Here is an 18,618-nt window from a genome sequence, read left to right on the forward strand (position 1 = left end):
AAAGTGTAGTGCATCCCACTGAAGGCATGTTGCTGCCTGGTGGTCATGGCCTCTTTCGCCATCACGTTGATATGCAGCAAAGGGAAACGAGGGGGGCTGGGGGAATCTCTCTTTCCCAACACCCAAAGCTCTCCAGCATGTCTCTGGCCCAGACTGAAGTGTCAGACCCACCCCAGCGTCCCATGGAGCAGAACAACTGGCAATGAACCAGCTTTTGGATGCTCTGTGTCCTCGGGTGGCACAGGGGCCTGCCGTGGGGTGCTTTCACCCGGGTTTCTGTCCCAGAATACGCAGCACACGCCCCTGGGAGGTGACCCAAGGCTCAAAGCAAAGCGGCCAGCTCCTCGGTGGCTCCTAGTGCCAGGACAGAGCCAGGTGGTGCCTCCTGCCGAATCCGCCGTGGCAGAGGGCACCTTGGGCCGGGGTGAGCACGAGGCAACGCATCCCCAGCGCCCGGTCCCGCCGCCAGCGCCGGGATGTCACAGCCCCGGCACCGCTCGATGGCTCGCCTGGCACGCCTCGGACGTGTCACCGTCCATGAGGCGCCGCACACCCGCGCCGAGGAGCCCTCGCGGGGAGCTCCCCGCACGCCGCGCGGTTTGGCACGCGAGGGTGCCCGCCCCGGCGGGGGGAGCGGGGCTCTCGGGGCCCCGGCAGCGGGCCGGGCCCGCGGCGCCCTCGCAAGCCCCGAGGCGGGGCCGGGACCACCCTCCCGGCAGCGGCGGCGGCGTGATGCGGCTGCCGGAGCTGTGCCTGGCTCTCCTCTGCGCCGCCGTCCCGGGACCGACTCCCCGGGGGCGGCCCGGGAGCAGCCACCGGGCGCGGCAGCAGCTGCGGGGAGGGCGGCGGAGGCGGGACGCGGGGGGCCGGGGGCAGTGGACCCCCGGCAGGCGTGGATGCTGCTGGCCGGGAGCCCCAGGCGAGCAGCAGCCGGGCCCGGGGCAGGACGGGCACAGTACGAGATGGGACAGGGGCTGGCACAGCACCGGTACCGGCCAGTGGCCGGTCTCCAGGGGAATCACCCCCGGCTGCCTGGCAGGTCGGTGTGCCAGGTGCTGTACCCGGCCCCCCCTCCGTGCCAGAAGAGCTGGGGAGGGAGCTGCAGCTCCTGCCGAAAGGTACCCACTGCCCCCGGGGACCGCTGGGGGGAGGGGGTGGGGGTGATGCGGTGGGACCCCAGGGCAGGAGATAGCAGGGACGAGGCACAGCAAGGCTGGGCAGCAGAGCCAGGCACAGCTGCATCCTGGGGCCAGGAAAAGTCGAGGTTCCTTCCTCACAAGCTAAGCCCTGGTCGCGTTTTCGGGTCAGGCATGGTGAAGGAGCAAGTGAAAACACGCAGGAAGGCCTGGGAAGGACGTGAGGAAGAGGAGGAAAGTGAAGGCAACCCACAGGCAGGGTCCTATCGTCGTGTGGAAGCAGCCTTCCGCTGCCAGACGTGTGAAAACATCTCCATCGAGCAGAGAGCTCGGCTGGAGCTGCAGCTCTACTACATTGTGAGTGCCCAACGTGTCCCCCACTTCCCACCTGCAGCACGTTCCTGCGCATGGGGCACCCACCCTGGCACAGGGGCTCACAGTCTCACCCTGCCCCCCTCTCTCCCCAGCCGGAGAGGGAGGGGATGTTCCACCGTGGCCCAGGGCTGAACCTGACCAGCGGGCGGTATACAGCCCCCATCGCGGGCTACTACACCTTCACCGCCACACCGCACATAGGTGAGCCCTTGCACAGCCCCCACCGCTCTGCCGGGGAGGTCGGGGGTGGCGCTCACCCTCCCCTCTGTCCCAGTGCGCAGGGAGCAGCGAGGAAGAGGCAGTCGTCCTGGGGGAATCGTCTGCGGGTGCTGATCTGCGTGCAGTCCTGCTGCCAGCACAACGGGTACTGCAGGGCACAGCCAGGAAGGGAGAGAGTCCCCCGGGCCGAGCAGGGGGGAAGGAGTCTAGCATCTACCGGGGAAGGAGGGACATGCGACATGCTCTCCCCAGCACCACCCACCCTCCCCTGCAGCAATCTGGAGACCGTGTCCGGTCCGGGCTGGAGAGCGGTAGTGACCATGTCACCATCTCTGCCACTGGAGTCCTTTACCTACAGGTTAGTGGTGCCAGCTCCACTCGGGACTGTGGAAGGAAGGGAGCAGGAAGGCGCCTTCTGTGGCGTTGAGTCTGTTTCTCAGCGCGGCTCTGAGCCCAAAGGATAATCCGGGCTGAGGCTGCCTTATTGGCCTTTATGTCATCCTTTTCCCAAAAAGAAGCGCAGTGAGCAGCCCCTCCAGCTCTTAGTGACTGTACACAGGGGAGAGCTCTCTCCTTTGCTCTGCCAGGCTGTGCCCAGCGCCCAGAGGAGGTGGTCCCAGCCTTGTTAAGCACCCACCCCTCTCCCCAGGCTGGACAGTACACCTGTTTTTGTGGACAACACTGCAGGCTCTCCCCTCACCATTCAAAGCGGCTCCGATTTCAGCGCCATTCTGCTGGGGGTGTGAAAAGGTGCTGGGCACCACGCAGGGAGCTGAACCCGTGCCAGGAGTGGCCAGACCTTTCCCTCTGCCAGCCACCATCGCACCTGCTCTGCTCAGCACCGAGCCCCAGGGAAGACTTCACACTGCTGCAGAAGCTGCAGGCTGGCCTTACGCTGCTTGTGCTGCAGAACCACCTGCAGCCGGACCAAAAGATCTGGAAGGAAAGGATGATGATAATGATAATAGTAATAAAGCAGCCTGAAAAAGGAGCTCAAAGAGTTCAGTTTTATCTAAAGGCTAAGGCTGGAAGTTTATCTTGGAAAATATTGCTGACAATGGCAGCAGCTGACTGTCTCTGCAGGGCTCAGCTCCCACAACGCCAGGCACCCATGCCTGGGACAAAGCCCCACATCTCCATTTTCTCTCTCAGCAGATTTCCCCACCCAGCTTCTCAGCAGCCCAAACCAAATTATTTGTATCATTTCAGCTTCCCTGTGAGGTGTTAGCAGCAAATGTTTGCTGGCACACACCAATGTCCTTCACAGCTAACCTTCAAAGCAGAGCAGTGTCCTAATAACACCTCACATTCGATTAAAGCAAATTCTTGTCCTGTGGCTTCCCACGCCAGGCGTTCCCTGCCCATGGCACAGGGCCCAGGCCATGGGCAGCACAGATAGGCTCCTTGCTTTGGCTCTGATAGCTGTCTGAGCCAAGGATGGGCACAGGGCTGCATGCCTGGGCAAAGGCTGCAGGAGAGGTACCTGGGTAGGCTGGGCATGGGGCAAGGGAGCTGCACGTTTTATTTCTTTGTAGCATGTGGCACTGGGCAAGCTGTGCCAGCAACACCATGAGACAGCCCAAACTGCACCCAGCCCTGCCTTCCCTAAGGGATCCACACACATAGGCAGGGAGGAGGCAGTCACCTCATGCTGGACCTCACTCATGAGGGCTTTCCTGGCCCTGTCTCACCTTCTCTGCAGGTTGCATCTCCTCAAGGAGTCTGGTGAAGTAGCTGTTGCTGCAGCTCTTTGTGGGCAGGGGTGTTTGGATCCGGGTGAGGGTACAGGACTTCAGCTGTGTAGTTTTAATGATCAATTCTTCCCTAAAAGAAAGTGAACTTGTCTCTGAAAGACACGCTTTTCCCCCAGCTGAGCTCCCAGTTACCACACGTGACCACAAGCCAAGCACTCTCACTCAGATCAGCGACCTTTTTTTCCTACCAAACACACCTCAGAAGATAGAAAAGGACTCACTGTCAGAGAGTGGGACTTGCTGAGCTGGTAAGCTGTCCTCTGTGAGCGAGATATAAAGAACCCAGTGCACTTGAACACAAAATTGAAAGAGTTTTTATTAAGTCAGAGCTACTGGGGGGGCTAATTTAGGTGTTGGGAGGGGGCCAGAACCTCAAGTCACCACCAAGGAAGGGGAGCTGCATGTACAGCACTTCTCCATGGGCCACTCCCAGGGTGGTGGTCTCAGAGCTCCCCACAGTAGCAGGATGCTGCTAAGCAATGAGGCAAGGAGAGTTTATTTTCAGGAAACCTCTTGCAGACCCCACCCTACCAGCAAACACAGTTTTCTGATTTCCACTAAAGTTGGGGTTAAATCAGCCTTTCTAACCGGCTGGCTACTCACAAGCACGGTGACACCCTCTCCACAGTGCTTCCTTTTCCCCTTTGCCCTGAAAAATGGACAATACAATCCATTTTATGGAAATAGTTATTAACTGTACAACAGCACTGCGTATTACATTCCTAGTCGGAGTTGTGCTTTCAGTACTCTTTCTAAAGGGAAAGAAAGAAGAGTTGAAAGAGGAGGGAGAAAGAACAGAGTCAGAGGTAACTCAGAGGTGCTAATTCCCTCACCAGTTCTTGCATTGGAATTAAGAGATGCCTCCTGGAGGAAGCATGAGAGAGATGGGTGCTTGGCTCAGCTCTCCCAGCACGAGAACTGTGGAAAGCAGGGAGGCAAGAACGGAGGGCGAGTCACCCTTCTGAGATCTGCAGTCAGGGTTTCTTTTGCATTAGACTGAAGAAACACCAAGCTACTCCATCTTGGCTCTCCAAAATTTGACTTTAAAAGAGCAGAGGCAGCTGAGTGGGCAATTCCCTCTCAGTTCACATGGCAGAGTACGTCACAGTACGCAGGAATGGCTGGGAGCAGAACAAGCTGGCAGATGCAAGCACTACCCAAAGCATGTACCAGAGGCCCACCTCCTTCCCCAGTACTCTGCAGAAGATGCAGACAGTTAGCAGGAGCTAGGCCAGGTTAGCTTTAAGTGTTAGCATAAGCCCATGAACTTTAACTGACTTCTGCTGTAGCAGAAATAGATTAAAGATGGTCAAGCCACCTGTCCCAAACAGGATGGTTTTTTGTGTGCTCAAGAAAACAGCCCAGGATGTGGGACCAACCATCTCCCAAAGCTCCAGGGAACACAGGGAACAGGAAAGAACCCAGGTAGCCCCACAACCTTGTGCCAGACTATGCACAGAACAGCAGGCACCACCTGCACCAACCTGCCCAACCTCTCTCTAGGACTTCCTCATGCAGAGCAAGAAGCCTGTGCAAGAAACCACTGCACAGATCCACTGGCTCATCTCCCTCACTGCACCATCTCAACCACTGGACAGGAGAGTTGCATAATCCAGAATTTTAAGTGCTTTGGTAGTCCAGTCTGTTTAGCTTTCACACTGTCGTTTGGTCTTAAGCCAAATTCTTTCTGGAAAACAGCACACTGACTCTGCAGCAACAGTTGGTAGAGGAATGGGGACGGGATGAGATACCAGACACCTAATAGCAACAAGTACTGAAAACACGAGATGCCTCCTCCTCAGATAGCAACACAGACAAGCACAGAGCCTGCCCTGATCTCAGCTGCCTGGCAGGTCCCTTTGGTGAAAACATTTTCCCAATAAACATCAAGAGCAAACCACAGCCACTTTTGCTGCATCAACAACTGGGATAAGACCCCAATGTTTTCTGCAAGCAGAAGGACAGTACACAAACACCTTCACTCAGCTGCATGCAACCTCACAAGCCAGCTTCAAAACCAAAAGATTTCCTTCCCAGCACTAAGAGGACAGCCCACACCATAGCCCTGGGGTACAGCACAGTCTGTACAGTGCAGCATGACCAGGAGATTCCATGGAGTTCTAAGAGCTTGGGACTGTCCTAGGGCCTCATACAAAGCTCAAAAAAATGAACAGCACAACTGCACCATTTGGAACAGCTGGCAGAGTTCATGCCCACAGATGCCTGCTCTTGCTAGCACCTCTGCCAAATGGATTTATTTGGTTTGCCAAGACATTCACGGGGGGTTGACAGGACAAGAGATTTCCACATAGGCTGATCCATTGTGGCAGCCACTTTAGAAAACACTGCTAGCCAAGTGACCTAAAACTACTAGAAAAAAACCAAACAAACAAACTTTATTTACACTGAAGGGCACACAGCAGGACCCTCCCTCCCCCGGCCACACATGCATGTGCACAAACTTCTTCCTTCCCTTACATCCGCTGCAAGCTGGGGATCCTGCTGCCACACCTCATCTTTTAGTGCTCTATCCGGACTACCATGACGGTGACGTTGTCTGCCGACCCTCGCTGTACTGCCTTGTTGGCCAGTCTGTTACACGCAGCTTCGTATCTAGCATCTGCTTCTAGCTTCCCTTCTCTTGTCTGGATGTTCTTATCCTGTTGGGATGAAGAAAGATGATGCTCATTGCTCCCACCAAAGTGTGTACGTGCAAGCACACAGTAATTTCCAAGCATCAGGAAGCAAAATGAATAAGGACAACTTCAGGTATAAGGGAGGTTACCCTGGTAGAAGTACATTTCTGCAAGTCAGAGTCATTCCATTTCACGTCCCCTGCACTGACAAACCCAGTCCCCATGCTGCCTTCTCCTCACCTCCAGACAGGACACAATGAAGTTCACAGCTTCTTCTGGTGTAAAGACTTTAAAGAGGCCATCACATGCTATCAGAATGAACCTGGAAATTAAGCAAAGACAGGTTCCAAGGCTGAACCTTTGGCTCCCCAGTTACAGTAAAATCCCTCCAAGCTATTTTATGAGTACCCATGCTCCAGTCCAAAGGGAAGACGCCACAGAGCTCATCTGAAAATCCCTCTGAAGCACCAGAAGTCCTTTGGTGCTCCAGAATCCACCATTCACAGAGCTGAGGCAATTCAAAGCACAGGCCAGGGAGCCAGGCAAACAATGAAAGACCTAGATCAGGACACCCTGACAGTCCTACCGACACCGCACTATTAGGCAAGACCACACCTTGATGGAAAGCTCTGTTATTTCTCTAGGAACTGCTTCTTTCCTTTAAGTCCTTTTCATTCACATATTTTTTCCTGTGAAGCAGCCAATGTAAGGAAATAGATAAACACAGACAGCTTAATACCCTATGTGCATCCCTTTAAATCCTTTACGTTTCCGTGGTCCTGAGGTGCGCAATAACTTAAACAGAAATATTTGGAAGGAAAGCAAGCAGCTTAACCCAGAAAGAGGCGTAACTGTGATCAGAAAAAACTCTGCCACAAGGTATTGCTGTGGCCTACAGAAGGTTGAGGGGGTACAAAGCCCAAGGCAACGCGAGCTGCCTCCCAGCTCCCCACCAGAGGACAGAGGAGACAGCCTGCTGTGCACTCCCTGCCTGCACAGGTTGTATTAACCGGGAGCCTTAACCACAGTCACTGGACAAGGAAAACTACAACCATCCCACAGAGGTGGCCAGCCTGCCAGAGCAGCACATGTCTCTGAAGACATCATTTCAGAGCCTGATGCTCAAAATATCTTTAGAAATATTCTAGTGGATCACTTGATACAGAACTCTAATCCCAGAAAAAGCAGCAGTACTGGGTTACACTCTCACCTCAGAGAGCCTGCAGGGCCATACTGACATGAAAGCTCACAGCAATTTGTCATTGCCAATCTCATGTTAGAAAAGTATCCCAATTCTCCAAACACCAGAGACGAATGCAATGGCATCTGCAGGCACAACGACTGCTAGAAACAACACCTGGACAGGACGGGGACCCAAGAATTCTAGCCTTAACCAACTGCCTGAACACTGGTGTGTGAACTTATTCAGAACATGAAGGAAGTCTTAGGCTCGTGTATGTTATCACTGCTGCAAGGCCAGGTTCACCAACAGGAGCCTTCACAGTATCTTGGCAGAGCGGGACAGCAGCATTATCCCACTATACCAATAAGGAACAGGAGCAGAGAGATGTCAGCAGTGAGACCATCCTCTGATTCTGGGTGATCAGTCTGAAGTGCCTTGGCCCTAACAGCAGAGCATACAGGGTTGTGCAGCTTGTGTTACTTCCACTGAGCAGAGCTCAGATGCAGCCAAACCCCTTGTGCGTGGGGGGCATACTTTACCTGTCGTTGTGTGTGAGTTGGCAGCGTTTGATATCTGGCACAGAGATAACACCACAGCGTTTGTACTGGCCATCCCCAATGGAGCGGGAAACCTCCAGCACTCCCAGGACTCTTCCATCCCTGCACAAGGAAAGGAAACATTGAGAGCCCTCCCCACGCACAGATCTCACCGCACTGCCTGACAGGGACACTCTCCATGGTGCGTTTAGCTACCTCATACAAATTCTGACCCACTTCCCCAACAGGTTCAGATCCTCCCTTCAGCCTCCTTGCCTTTCTGCACGTGTGTGTGAAGCTCTGGGAAACAAGTGGAGAGGAGCCTACTCAAGGCCTACTTAGCTAGCAAGCCAGGGAAGTAAGAGTTACGTGCTGAGCTGAACTCCTGGAGGTGGAAGTTTGAATTCACAGGTATTTTTTTTGCAAGGTATCTAGCAAACTGCATTTCAACAGAAGCACAGAGTGGCAGCAGGCAAGACCAGGCCTGAGCCAGCAGCCCCTCCTGTGCTCTGCTTATCAGGACTCCAACACCTACAGAGTGGCTCAACTAGGGGCAGTTCCAGAGAGTGAAAATCATGGCACTTTCTCCTGACCACTCGGTCTTTACTAACCACTGATCGCAGCAACCAGTTCTGTGAAACTCGAGTTACAGTCCTCCTTGGGAAGCAGTTTTGTTTGCTAAATTTTTCTAAGTAACTGAGTGCTGTCCCAACAGTAGCAGCTTCCCACACTCTACCTTTCCAACAATCAAGCATCTTCTCCCCCAAAAGGTTCTTTATGCACCCGGGAAAGACACAAGCTCATTCATCTTGTATTCCAACCAGCCCCGCTTGAAGTAAAAGCAAGCAGCAAGGCACATCACGAAGATCTAATGCTCATACACTTTGAGACTTAACTCTTGAGTCCAACATACTGACCCACAAGCAGTGGGGGAGGCTCCCAGGCAGCCAGGGAGGTGTTCCCCCTGTTCTGAAAAGAGCTCACAGACACTGGCCCATCACATTCTTGTGTGCAAAGATAGATCAGTGCTAAGCAGGAGCAGCAGCATGTGCTCCCCAGAGATAAAGGGAACGAGGCTCTCCAGACACAGTAGCAGGACAGAACTGAGCCCACCCCTCCCTACCCTAAGGGGCATTCTGCCTCCACAGGCACCAAGACACTTCACCTGCACCAAGTCCTCTCTCATGAGGATGCCATTAAACAAAGAAACAGCCTTCAAAGAAGGGAGAGAACCTAGCCAGGCACAGCTGCTGTGTTTAGCACCAGCTGCCCAAACGGCCATGCACACCTACACGCACAGGAACATAATTCTGCTCTGCCTCCAGAAACCTCCCTCCTGTGGACTGCCTCAGTGCACCAGCTAACTCCTAGGGGAGCAACAGCAACTGACACAGAGGGCTCCTTGTGCCCTCTCAAACCGCCCCCCCTCTTACAGGGCCAGGAAGGAGAGTGCCGATGCTGCAAGCGAGTTTTGTCCAATGCCACAGAGTGCAGCAAGTGGTAACTTCCTAAACCATCAAGTCCAGCTCTGCAGGGCAAGCTTAAGCATGTCCACGCTTGCATCACACTGTCAGGCTTTCACATGGGTTCCTGCCTTTGCAGTATTGTAAGCCCCCAGGGAAACCAGCCCCCATCAACCAACTCAAGCCACTGAATCCTCGATATCTCAGGCACCACTATGCCTCCCACAGGCAGCAACAGATTCTCTCTGGGCTCTCACTAGCGTGCACGCTGGTGTCAGAAAAACTCCAGAAACACAGTGCTCGGTCCCGAAGTTGGGCCCAGAGTTTACATTTGCTTGCTTACACCCTTTAGACACTGACCTGACATTTCCTCCAGCTTTCTGTATCCGCATACGCTCCTCGTATTGGGTGGGATTGTGCTCCTTACTGAGGCTTAAGGCTGAGTGTTTCTGACTCTCTTCATTATAACGACACAGAATCGCCTGTGCTGACAAAAGACCCTCATGAGTCAACAACAACAAAATGGCAGCAAGAAGAACTTCTTGAGAAGGAGCTGCAAGCTGTAGTGAATGGGTTTACATCTGGCCAGCGACTGGTCACCAGCAGTATTCCTCAGGGCTCAGTCCTAGGGCCAGGGCTGTTCAATATTTTTATCAGTGATCTGGATGCAGGAGTTGAATGCACCATTACTAATTTTACTCACAATACCAAACTGGGAGCTGCTGTTGTCTCTCTTGAGGGACAGGAAGCCTTGCAGAGGGATCTAGATAGATTGGAGCATCGGGCAACAATCAATGGCATAAAATTTATTAAGTGCAAGTGCAGATTCCACGCCTGAGATGGAATAACACCAGGCACAAGCATCAACTGGGAGAGGAGTGGCTGGCGAGCAGCCCTGCAGAAAGGGCTCTGGGGGTGCTGGGTGGCAGCAGGCTCAACAGGAGCCAGCGGTGCGCCCTGGCAGCCACGAGGGCGACCCGCAGCTGGGGGTGCATCAAACACAGCATCACCGGCCGGTCAGGAGAGGGGACTGTCCCACTGTGTTCAGCCTTGGTGTGGCCTCACCATGTGCAGTTCTGGGGCCCACCATCTAAAAAGGATGTTAAGGCACTTTAATGCATGCAGGGGAGGGCAACAGAGCTGGTGACACGGCTGGAAGGCATGCCCTACAAGGAGCAGCTGCAGAATCTGCATTTGTCTAGCTTGGAGGAAAGGAGGCCAAGGGGCAACTTCATTGCACTCTACGGCTTCCTGAGAAGGGGTTACGGAGAGGTGTATTGATGTCTTTTCCCTGGGATCCAGTGACAGGATGCACGGGAATGGTTCAAAGCTGTGCCATGGGAGGTTCAGACCGGATATTAGGAAGCATTTCTTTACTGAGACGGTGGTCACACACTTGCAGTTGGACTAGATCATCGTTGTAGGTCCCTTCCAACTGAAATATTCTATTCTAGATACTGCGAGATATTTAGTGCCACCAAGAGAGAGCTACCACACACAGCTGTTTTACACTATGAGAGACAACGCAGAAGTACCCTGCACCCACCCAAAACAAGATGCTTTGTAGAAACAGCTGGGGAGCTCATGGCAACTGGAACATCCCACAAACACCTTGCCCTTCAGGGTGAATGAAGCTCTCTGAGGAGCTGAGATGCCAGCAGTGGGCTTCTCCATTCTGCTTACCCGGCTGTCCCCGAGGTTGGCTATGTAGAGAACATTGTCAACAGCCAGGACACAAGTAGCTGTGGAGCCATCCTTCCATGCTGGCTTCCTGAAGGGAATGATAATGAGATTACTAAGTAGGGAAAACTATGTTTAAAAAGTTAGGCACAGAGTGCTCCTGGGGACAGAAGGAAGTGTCATGTGCCACCATGGAGCAGTCAACTAGCACAAGCCCCCAGCAGCTGCCTGCAAGCAGCTAGGGAAACTGTTGGTGGTAAATAGTGAGCTGGATGAGGACAGAGGAGTCGCACAGAGTGCCACTTTCTAAATGCGTAGCCAATGCCCAACTGGTTCAAAAACTGCCAGCCAGTCTCCCCACACCACCCCTTCCTCACACTCAGCTCCCAGGAAAGCTCACCTGTGGCTGGACAGGCTCAGCCCCAGTGACTGCCCAGAAGCTACAGCATCATGAGCAAACAAGCACCCCAAACTCCTCAGGAGGCTCCTTTGCAGCAAAAGGAAGGCACAGCCAGGACAGCAGCAGAGCTGCCTTTCTTTTGGCTTTTATTTCCCTTCCTTTTTTCACAGTACCCCTGCCCACCCACCTCAGTCCTCACCACCTCACCTCAGCAGCGACACAACTCATTCAGCCACTCTCCTGATATTTCACTTGCTGTAGTTAAGCTTGTATCTCTAGAGCTCCAGGTAAAATGAGAAGTGTTTATTAGGTTACAGCTGTCAGGCTAGTCCTCCCCACAATGAAGCCCAGCTATGATGCCGCTATTTAGCGAAAGCAGCTTTCAGAGGCTGATCTCTAGACATATTTCATCCAGTTTCTCCTAACTTTGAAGGTGTGGCTGAATGAAAATCATTCATCTCATCATCAATACAGCTATAGCTAGTGATCCTTTGTAGCACCTTTGTCCCAAGTCACATTTCTGACCAAACAGAGACTGGTTTGGGAATGACACATGTGATGGACCCAGTGAAGCTTTTTTCTTTTGCCTGGTCAAAATTGTTGATCTGGTTAGGCTTAAGAGTCTGAAATTTTCTTGAAATGGAAAGTTTGCAGGGAATCTCAGAATCAGATGCATCAACAGTCTTCTCCATCTGTGTACAGATGTCACTATGAAATTGGAAAAAAACCCCACCAAACAAACAAAACCACAGATGTGTAAAGGACTGGTAACAAAGTGACTGTATTTTAAATACAGTGCACACCTTCCCTAGTCCACATAGTTGGTGCATGAGTTCAGCAGAGACTTAGAGAAGGTGAGGGTGTTTGTACTCAAAACCCTGCTGGGAGGCAGGCTGGCATTTATTCCATGAAAAGTAGTTGCTGTGCTTTTCAGCTTCATTTTCAACCAACCTGTTAGAAACAAGCTTAAGGTGAGGGACATTCTTCATCAACATCTCTGTTTTCAAAAGAGGTGAAGAAATCAAGATTTAAAGTTAGATTGGGGGAGTGAAGTTCTTCAACACAGGGCATTAAAAACAACCTCAGAGACGTGCTCCAGCCTGGCAATCTCCTACTCACTAACAGGAATGCAGCCCTAAAGAAAGCTGCACACACCAACCAGAACAGTACCGCTTTACAGATGCCCTCCTGCCACACTTTGATGCCAGCAACACAGAGATGCCATCTCAGGCAGTATAGGATAAGTCACATCAACAACATGGTAAGTCTTTCAAAGGAAGGCAAACAATGCCCTGGTAAGGAGAGAGGTGCATTCTTGGTCATGTTTTGGTTCCTTCCTTTATCACAAACATGTATTTTAGTCTCAAGGGTGCTACAGATCACTCATCACAGAGTAAGACCAAAACATGCTGTGACCTAGCTCTAGCAGGCACTCAGCTGGCAGTTACAGCCTGGCACAGCCGCGCTTATGGGGTTTCGCATAGACACAACTCAAGGTTTCCCCTGCCCTGCTCAGAACCAAGGCCCGTGAGATGCAAGCTAAGAAATACAAACACATGGGAAACATTTACACTTACTGGCTGGATGCCTGCTTTAGAAACTCTTCGTCTGTGTGTTTGAAGGTGTCCAGAAGGCATCTCTTCACAGTTTTCTCCACGCTGACTATCTCACCTGTCAGACAGGGAAAACAGCAACTAAGCTCCAGCTAAAACACATCTGAACTATTCCAGTCCCTCCCTTCACACATGCAACATTTAACCAGGCAGTGCACCCCTCAGACCTTGAGCAGAGAAGCTAGGGCACATACTGAGCTCATGCTACCAAAAATCTGTGTGGTAGCATGCACAGAGAATTTATGACAAAACCCTCTCCCACACAGGTGTATTTTCACTGGAAGTGGTACTGCCAAAACTGGCAACAATGCATCTGACATTTGCTTAGCAGTTCACAACTGGCTACTTGTACCCTTGTGCCAAAAAGGCTTCCATCCCTCTTCCCCAGGAGACAGCACAGTCTCACAAGCCCACTAGGAATAAGAGATGGGAACTGTAGAACTATGCCCAAACAAATCAGTTTCCCTGTCTACTGCCATAATGTCAAGGCAGAAAAGGCAATGGTTGTCCTCCAGCCCTTATTCCACTCCTCTCACCTTTAGGAAATTTCTTAATCAGGTTTTGGTGCAGATTCTGTGCCGCAAATTTTGAGGCTCGGACTCCCCCATGGCCATCAAAAACAGCAAAGTACGAGACTCGTGTGCTGTGAGGGAACAAAGAGTAGCAGAAAGGGGCTAAGAAAGGCCATTAGCCTGAGGATGGAGTCAAGTATATTGACACCCTGCCCTGTGTCATCCAGACTGAATAAATACTGCACTCCAAGGCACAAAGGTAGCAAGTCTCTACTCTAAGCTCACACGTTCAAGCATTTACACACCTTACATGTGTAAGCACTGAGCTGAGCACTTTCTTGTAATTTTCCACCCCTCAAAAAATGAAAGGCAGAAGAAGAGAGGTTTATAGACCACAACTTGGCATAAAAGCAGCTACACATTTCACCTCAAGGGAACTGCAAATCCCCAGCGCTACACAGATACCAGTCCAACCAATCCAAATGTTTTTTCCATGCCTAAACTTGTTGAAACTATGCTACAAGCAAGAAATTCATATCCCTCAGCACATGATGCTCTCAAGACAATACTAGTTCAGAAGGTAAATACAGTATCAGGATGATGCTTGAGAGCACTCTTTTAAATACACACCCTCCCCCTTACACACACTTATGAGAGTTAATTTGTTAAAAGATTTAAAATTTTCAAACGAGACGGTTCCAACATATGTTTTCTCTTCTTTAAGTGTTCTCCACTGCCACAGTTTGGGTTTTACACACTATAAGATCCCCAAGGCAAGGTCTGTTTACTTATAATTAAACCGAGGGTCTCTAAACATTCATGCTTACATTTGGGTAACAGAGGCTCAATATCCAGAGTTATTGGGCCCTCACAATGCTTGTGAAGTTGGTGACTGAATCCACTGAGCACCATGCAAGGAGCCATCTATGTAATAGATTATTTGTACATAACAGTCCTGTGATTTGTCCAAGAACGCAGTTAACGAGTCAACCAGGTCTCCAAATAACAAACCCAAACCACACACCACAATGCACGTGTAATCAAGAGCATTAGCTGCTCATAGCTAAAGGATCATATCATGGGCTTAGCTGAAGCAAGCTGGAGCTCCTTCAACCCCGTGATGGCTGTCAACCACAGCTTTACTCTGGCAGTTGGGTCCCACTTACATTTGGGAGGGCAGAGGCTGGCATTCCTCGCTGATATCGTTTAAGATGACATGGGCATCCTGCATGTCTTCCCTTTCGCCCTTCCTCTCTGCAACGTAACCCTTCAATCCAAGAATGCCCACTGACCCTAAAGGGGAACAAAGCAGACACACGCACGCAAATCAAACTCCTGTCTCCTCAGCTCAAGGTAACAAATAGCACTTTTCAGCTTTCAGAACCCTATCTCGGCACTGCAGAGAAGTACAGCTGCCACCCTGCAACAAAACATCTGGCACCTTCTGCTGAACAGGATATATTTATTTTGTAACATGGGTTTTTAAGTGCCACCAAGGCCAGCAGCTATAAAAGCAGTTTGCCCCTATTTTGACAGGCAGCTGTAGCCAAGCAGGACTGCTAGGCATCAGACAGAGCTCTTAGCACCATGGCAGGGGTCAGGACAGGGCAAGTATGTGGCACTGAATCTGCAGATTAAACAAAGCACAGCTTTAAAGAAAGTGCTGAGGACAAGAAACCGGTCTGTTGTTTCCAGAACACATCTGTTTTTCCTTTGTACCCCTGAACACATCTTATTCCCAAAACATCAACATAACGCATGGGCACATGCACTGAAGTCAAATGCCCGGTATGTAACAGCAAGTCTCTCTGGCTTTCTTAGCAGCTGCCCAGTGAAGGTCTGTGGATGCAGCAAAAGGAAGCGGTGCGGCTCTAGCCTTCCAGAGGTTTCACAACCAATCCCCCTCTTGGCAGCACAGGAACTTAACCTGCAAACACAGAGCCACTTGCTGCTCAGCTTCTGCCACTTCTTACCAGCAGGGCTAGTAAGAAGGCCCAGGTGAGGGAGGCAGAGTGCCGGGGAGCTTGAGGAGCTTCCACAGACCACCATAGCAGTTTGTTCCCTGTGAGAGACTGAAAACGCAGGCCGACTGAAGAACCAAAGCTTAGCTTTGGTCTGGACTTACTCAGCCCAATGTCAAAAGTACAAATCGAGTACATTTGTTTTCAAACTGTCTGAAAACCTTTACAAACTTTCTTTTCCACAAGTTCTTCCCTGCCATTCTTCTCTTCTTCCTCTAAGGATTTTCTTTTCTCCCCTTTCCTGTGGCTCCCTGCTGAGACCTGCTCAGTAGCACTGGAGGCTGAAAGAAAGCAAAAACACAGGCAAATGAAGTCTTCCAGCTCTGGCTTACTGGCATCAATTCAGCAGCAAGTCTTCTTATATTGAAGTACTTTCAGGAGCACAGGCTTGCACACTCACACAGTACAAAGTGGCCAGAGTCACTACTGAACAAGACATACTAACCGACCACAACATGCATACACCACTCAGCACGTACAACCTGTGGTACACATTGCTGTCTAACCCAGCAAGCACCAATTTGATCACTTCCCGTTGTGCGACCCTACCTCAGGCACAGTACATTTGTGTTTGGCTGGCAGGCTGATGATTCTTCCCACCAACTCACGGTTTGTTTCTTAGCTATCAGCCTTTTTTGCAAACATTTCAGGTTGGAACCCTTTCAGGTCTTTTTTTTTTTTATTATTGTTGTTATATGTGTCTATAAATTGTGCCCACAACAATGCAAATAAATGTATTTTATTACTCTCAGTGTGCATGTTTGTTAGGAGTTTCAGAAGACAGGTTACAAATTAAAGCTAGCAAGCAAAGTATGACTCCCACAATGTCAGAATCCTAGATTTTTCCATTTTTCCTTCTGGACAATTGTTCTCATATGGTATAGTGAATTATCTCACCTCCTCCCAGGTGTGGCTGCATGCAGAAAGCCTTGCCAGACCAGCAGTCTGGCTTTGAAGATATTTACAGCCAGGAACAAGAAGGCAGTCTGTGCCCACAGCAGAGAAGCAACAAAAGCCAGACACTGGCAGCACCAGGCCAGCACTGGCTTTGCTCTTTGCAATCACAAACTTTCACTCCCAAAGTAGGGAGCATTTAGGCACAGACAACAGCAGTCCTCAAAAGACACCCAAGGGACATACTTCTGGGAACAGACCTAAGCTTACTTCTGAAGAGTCAGAATCTCGATTTAAACAATCGGGGTGCAAACAGATTGCCACAACCAGTGTCAGCCAACCCGGACACCAGGTCATCTTGCCATGCATCCAAAACAACAGACTCTATCAGTGGGTTTTCCTGAAAAGGACAGGTCAGCAGAGGCTCGGTGAGCTGACACAGCTCCCTACCTGTGTCACCACTGCTGGCTGGCGGAAGATCATCGAAGAGTAAAGAGCCTCCTTTTCCTGGAGTACAAGAAAAAGGCAAGAATAACTAAATACCTTTGTTCCTTTGAGGGAATAATGCTCTCTGTACACCCCTCTTGGGGTGAGGCAATTATAAAATGCCAGTTTATCAAAGCAAGCCAAATTTCAACTTCTGTTACTGGATGCTGGAGGCAAACTCAGGTCTTACATTCGTTTCAGGAAACATTTATATGGAATGTATTATGGAATATATGTGGAACATCTATAACATTCTGGTTATCCTAAGAAAAAAAAAAAAAAAAAAGATGAGGAAAGTAGCTACTCTGCACGTCAGTGCTGATAACACCACTGTCTTTATCCTGTCTAACAAAGAAAAAGGTTTACACAAGTTTCATCTCAAGAGCTGCTGATGCAGAAAGCACAGGAAGCCAAAGCAATGGCAGGCACAGAGCACCCATACCTGAGTCAGCACTGCTTGCTGGTGGGAGATCGTCAAAGAGCAGAGGCCCTTTCTGGGCTTCCTTCCCTGCAAGACACCAGGGCAGAGTGAGGATCTGCTGCAGGCATTTGCTGGGTGGCTTCTGGAAGGGCTGCCCCGCCAGGCGAGCACAGGTGAGGTAAACAAAGGACAGCCATGGACCTTTCTTCCATCTTTAATATAGGCACATCCTACATGAGCAAAACAACTGCCTGCCCGGGCATGATGTGAATTTTTATCTTGAAAACAACCATTTAAAAATTATTTTGTTTTTTTTTTTTTTTTTAACTAGCAACCCATTCAACTTGCATTAACAGCCCTCCGCAGCCCGATTAAGATTAAGGATGGGAGGGTCCCAGAAAGCACCGGATTATTTCTGGTAACATCACTACAGCCCTCCACAAAGCCACGACCTGCAGCTGCGGAGGGGAAAGGCTCCGGCATGGCCTAAGCCGCGCGGGCAGCGCTCTGCATCTGAGCGAGTCCCCTGGCAAGAAGAAAACCACAAAAAAACCCAAACCCCGTAATTCCTCCCGCGACTGCCGACTGCCCCCCTCCCACCCCGCACCCCCTGCTCCACCCCTCAGGCGCTGGGAGCCCGCAGCCGCTGCTGGCTGCCGCCCCGGGCGCGCTCCCGGTACCGGCCGGTCAGCTGGTCGCGGAGCCGCCGCCTTCTCCCGGCGGGGCTGGGGGCCCACGGCCGCGCGGGGCAGGCCCGGCAGGGCCCCGCGACCAGCCAGGCCGTGCCTGGGCCGGGCCAGGCCCCGCCCCGGGGCCGCGCGGGGCGGAGCAGGGATTGGGCGCCCGCCCCGGGGGTCGCGATCCCCTCACCCGCCGCCGAGGAACCGGGCTCCGGGAGGTCCCCGAACAGATCCATGCCGCCGCCGTGCCGGCAGCGCCGCCGCCAAGGCCGCTTCCTCCTGCCCGGAGGCCGCCCCGCCCCCCGAGCTGCCAATTTCCCCGGGGAGCCAACCAGCGGCCGCACAAGGGCCGGAAGCGGCCGCACGCCTCGGCGGTGGTGGGGCGGCGGCGGCAGGCCGCGGTTGGGCGCGCTCCGCGAGGTGCGTATCCACCGCCTGCCGGGCGGTGGCGCCGCGCCTTTTCCGCCAATGGAAATTCGGAGCCACCCGGCCAGTCCGTCCCGTTGCCTCGCGCCAGACTGACCAATCCCACGGCGGGGCGGGGCGGTCGGCAGGGGGTGCGCGCGCGCGCCCAGCCCCCCGCCCCCCTGTGCTCACCAAAGGCTGGCA

The 18,618-nt window shown here is 52.0% G+C and overlaps 2 protein-coding genes across 3 annotated transcripts; one reads left to right on the top strand and one right to left on the bottom strand.

Moving 5' to 3' along the window:
* The first annotated feature begins 732 nt into the window (after positions 1 to 732).
* Positions 733 to 3,459, top strand: LOC121096914 (erythroferrone-like). Its single transcript, XM_040613543.1, is given in 8 exon segments — positions 733 to 772; positions 775 to 1,005; positions 1,309 to 1,493; positions 1,604 to 1,712; positions 1,797 to 1,880; positions 2,290 to 2,657; positions 2,659 to 2,754; positions 3,433 to 3,459. Coding segments are annotated over 8 exon segments (1,140 nt in total).
* A 2,404-nt stretch (positions 3,460 to 5,863) lies between these two features.
* Positions 5,864 to 18,331, bottom strand: LOC121096609 (ILK associated serine/threonine phosphatase). Of its 2 annotated transcripts, XM_040612774.1 has the most exons (12): positions 18,200 to 18,331; positions 17,351 to 17,416; positions 16,873 to 16,929; positions 15,690 to 15,809; positions 14,674 to 14,800; positions 13,532 to 13,638; positions 12,960 to 13,053; positions 10,986 to 11,073; positions 9,663 to 9,784; positions 7,843 to 7,962; positions 6,361 to 6,442; positions 5,864 to 6,144 (listed from the first exon to the last, which is right to left on the bottom strand). In XM_040612774.1, exons 1-12 carry the CDS (start codon positions 18,243 to 18,245, stop codon positions 6,004 to 6,006), a joined length of 1,170 nt encoding a protein of 389 aa, XP_040468708.1. In that variant the 5' UTR covers positions 18,246 to 18,331; the 3' UTR covers positions 5,864 to 6,003. The 2 variants fall into 2 exon arrangements, with proteins under 2 accessions (XP_040468708.1, XP_040468709.1); XM_040612775.1 differs by lacking the exons at positions 15,690 to 15,809; positions 16,873 to 16,929; positions 17,351 to 17,416; positions 18,200 to 18,331 and adding an exon at positions 15,481 to 15,683.
* Between the last annotated feature and the right edge of the window lie 287 nt (positions 18,332 to 18,618).

The sequence above is a fragment of the Falco naumanni genome, chromosome 13 (assembly GCF_017639655.2).
Source record: "Falco naumanni isolate bFalNau1 chromosome 13, bFalNau1.pat, whole genome shotgun sequence".
Lineage (NCBI taxonomy): Eukaryota > Metazoa > Chordata > Aves > Falconiformes > Falconidae > Falco > Falco naumanni.

What these genes read in the sequence shown, in the direction of transcription:
- LOC121096609 (XM_040612774.1), bottom strand. Translation starts at nt 18,245, where the DNA reads ATGGATCTGTTCGGGGACCTCCCGGAGCCCGGTTCCTCGGCGGCGG. An exon ending in GGAAAAGAAAGTTTGTAAAG is followed by an intron (nt 14,801 to 15,689) that starts GTTTTCAGACAG and finishes GTTCCCCTTTAG; the next exon opens with GGTCAGTGGGCATTCTTGGA. An exon ending in GATTAAGAAATTTCCTAAAG is followed by an intron (nt 13,054 to 13,531) that starts GTGAGAGGAGTG and finishes CCTGTCTGACAG; the next exon opens with GTGAGATAGTCAGCGTGGAG.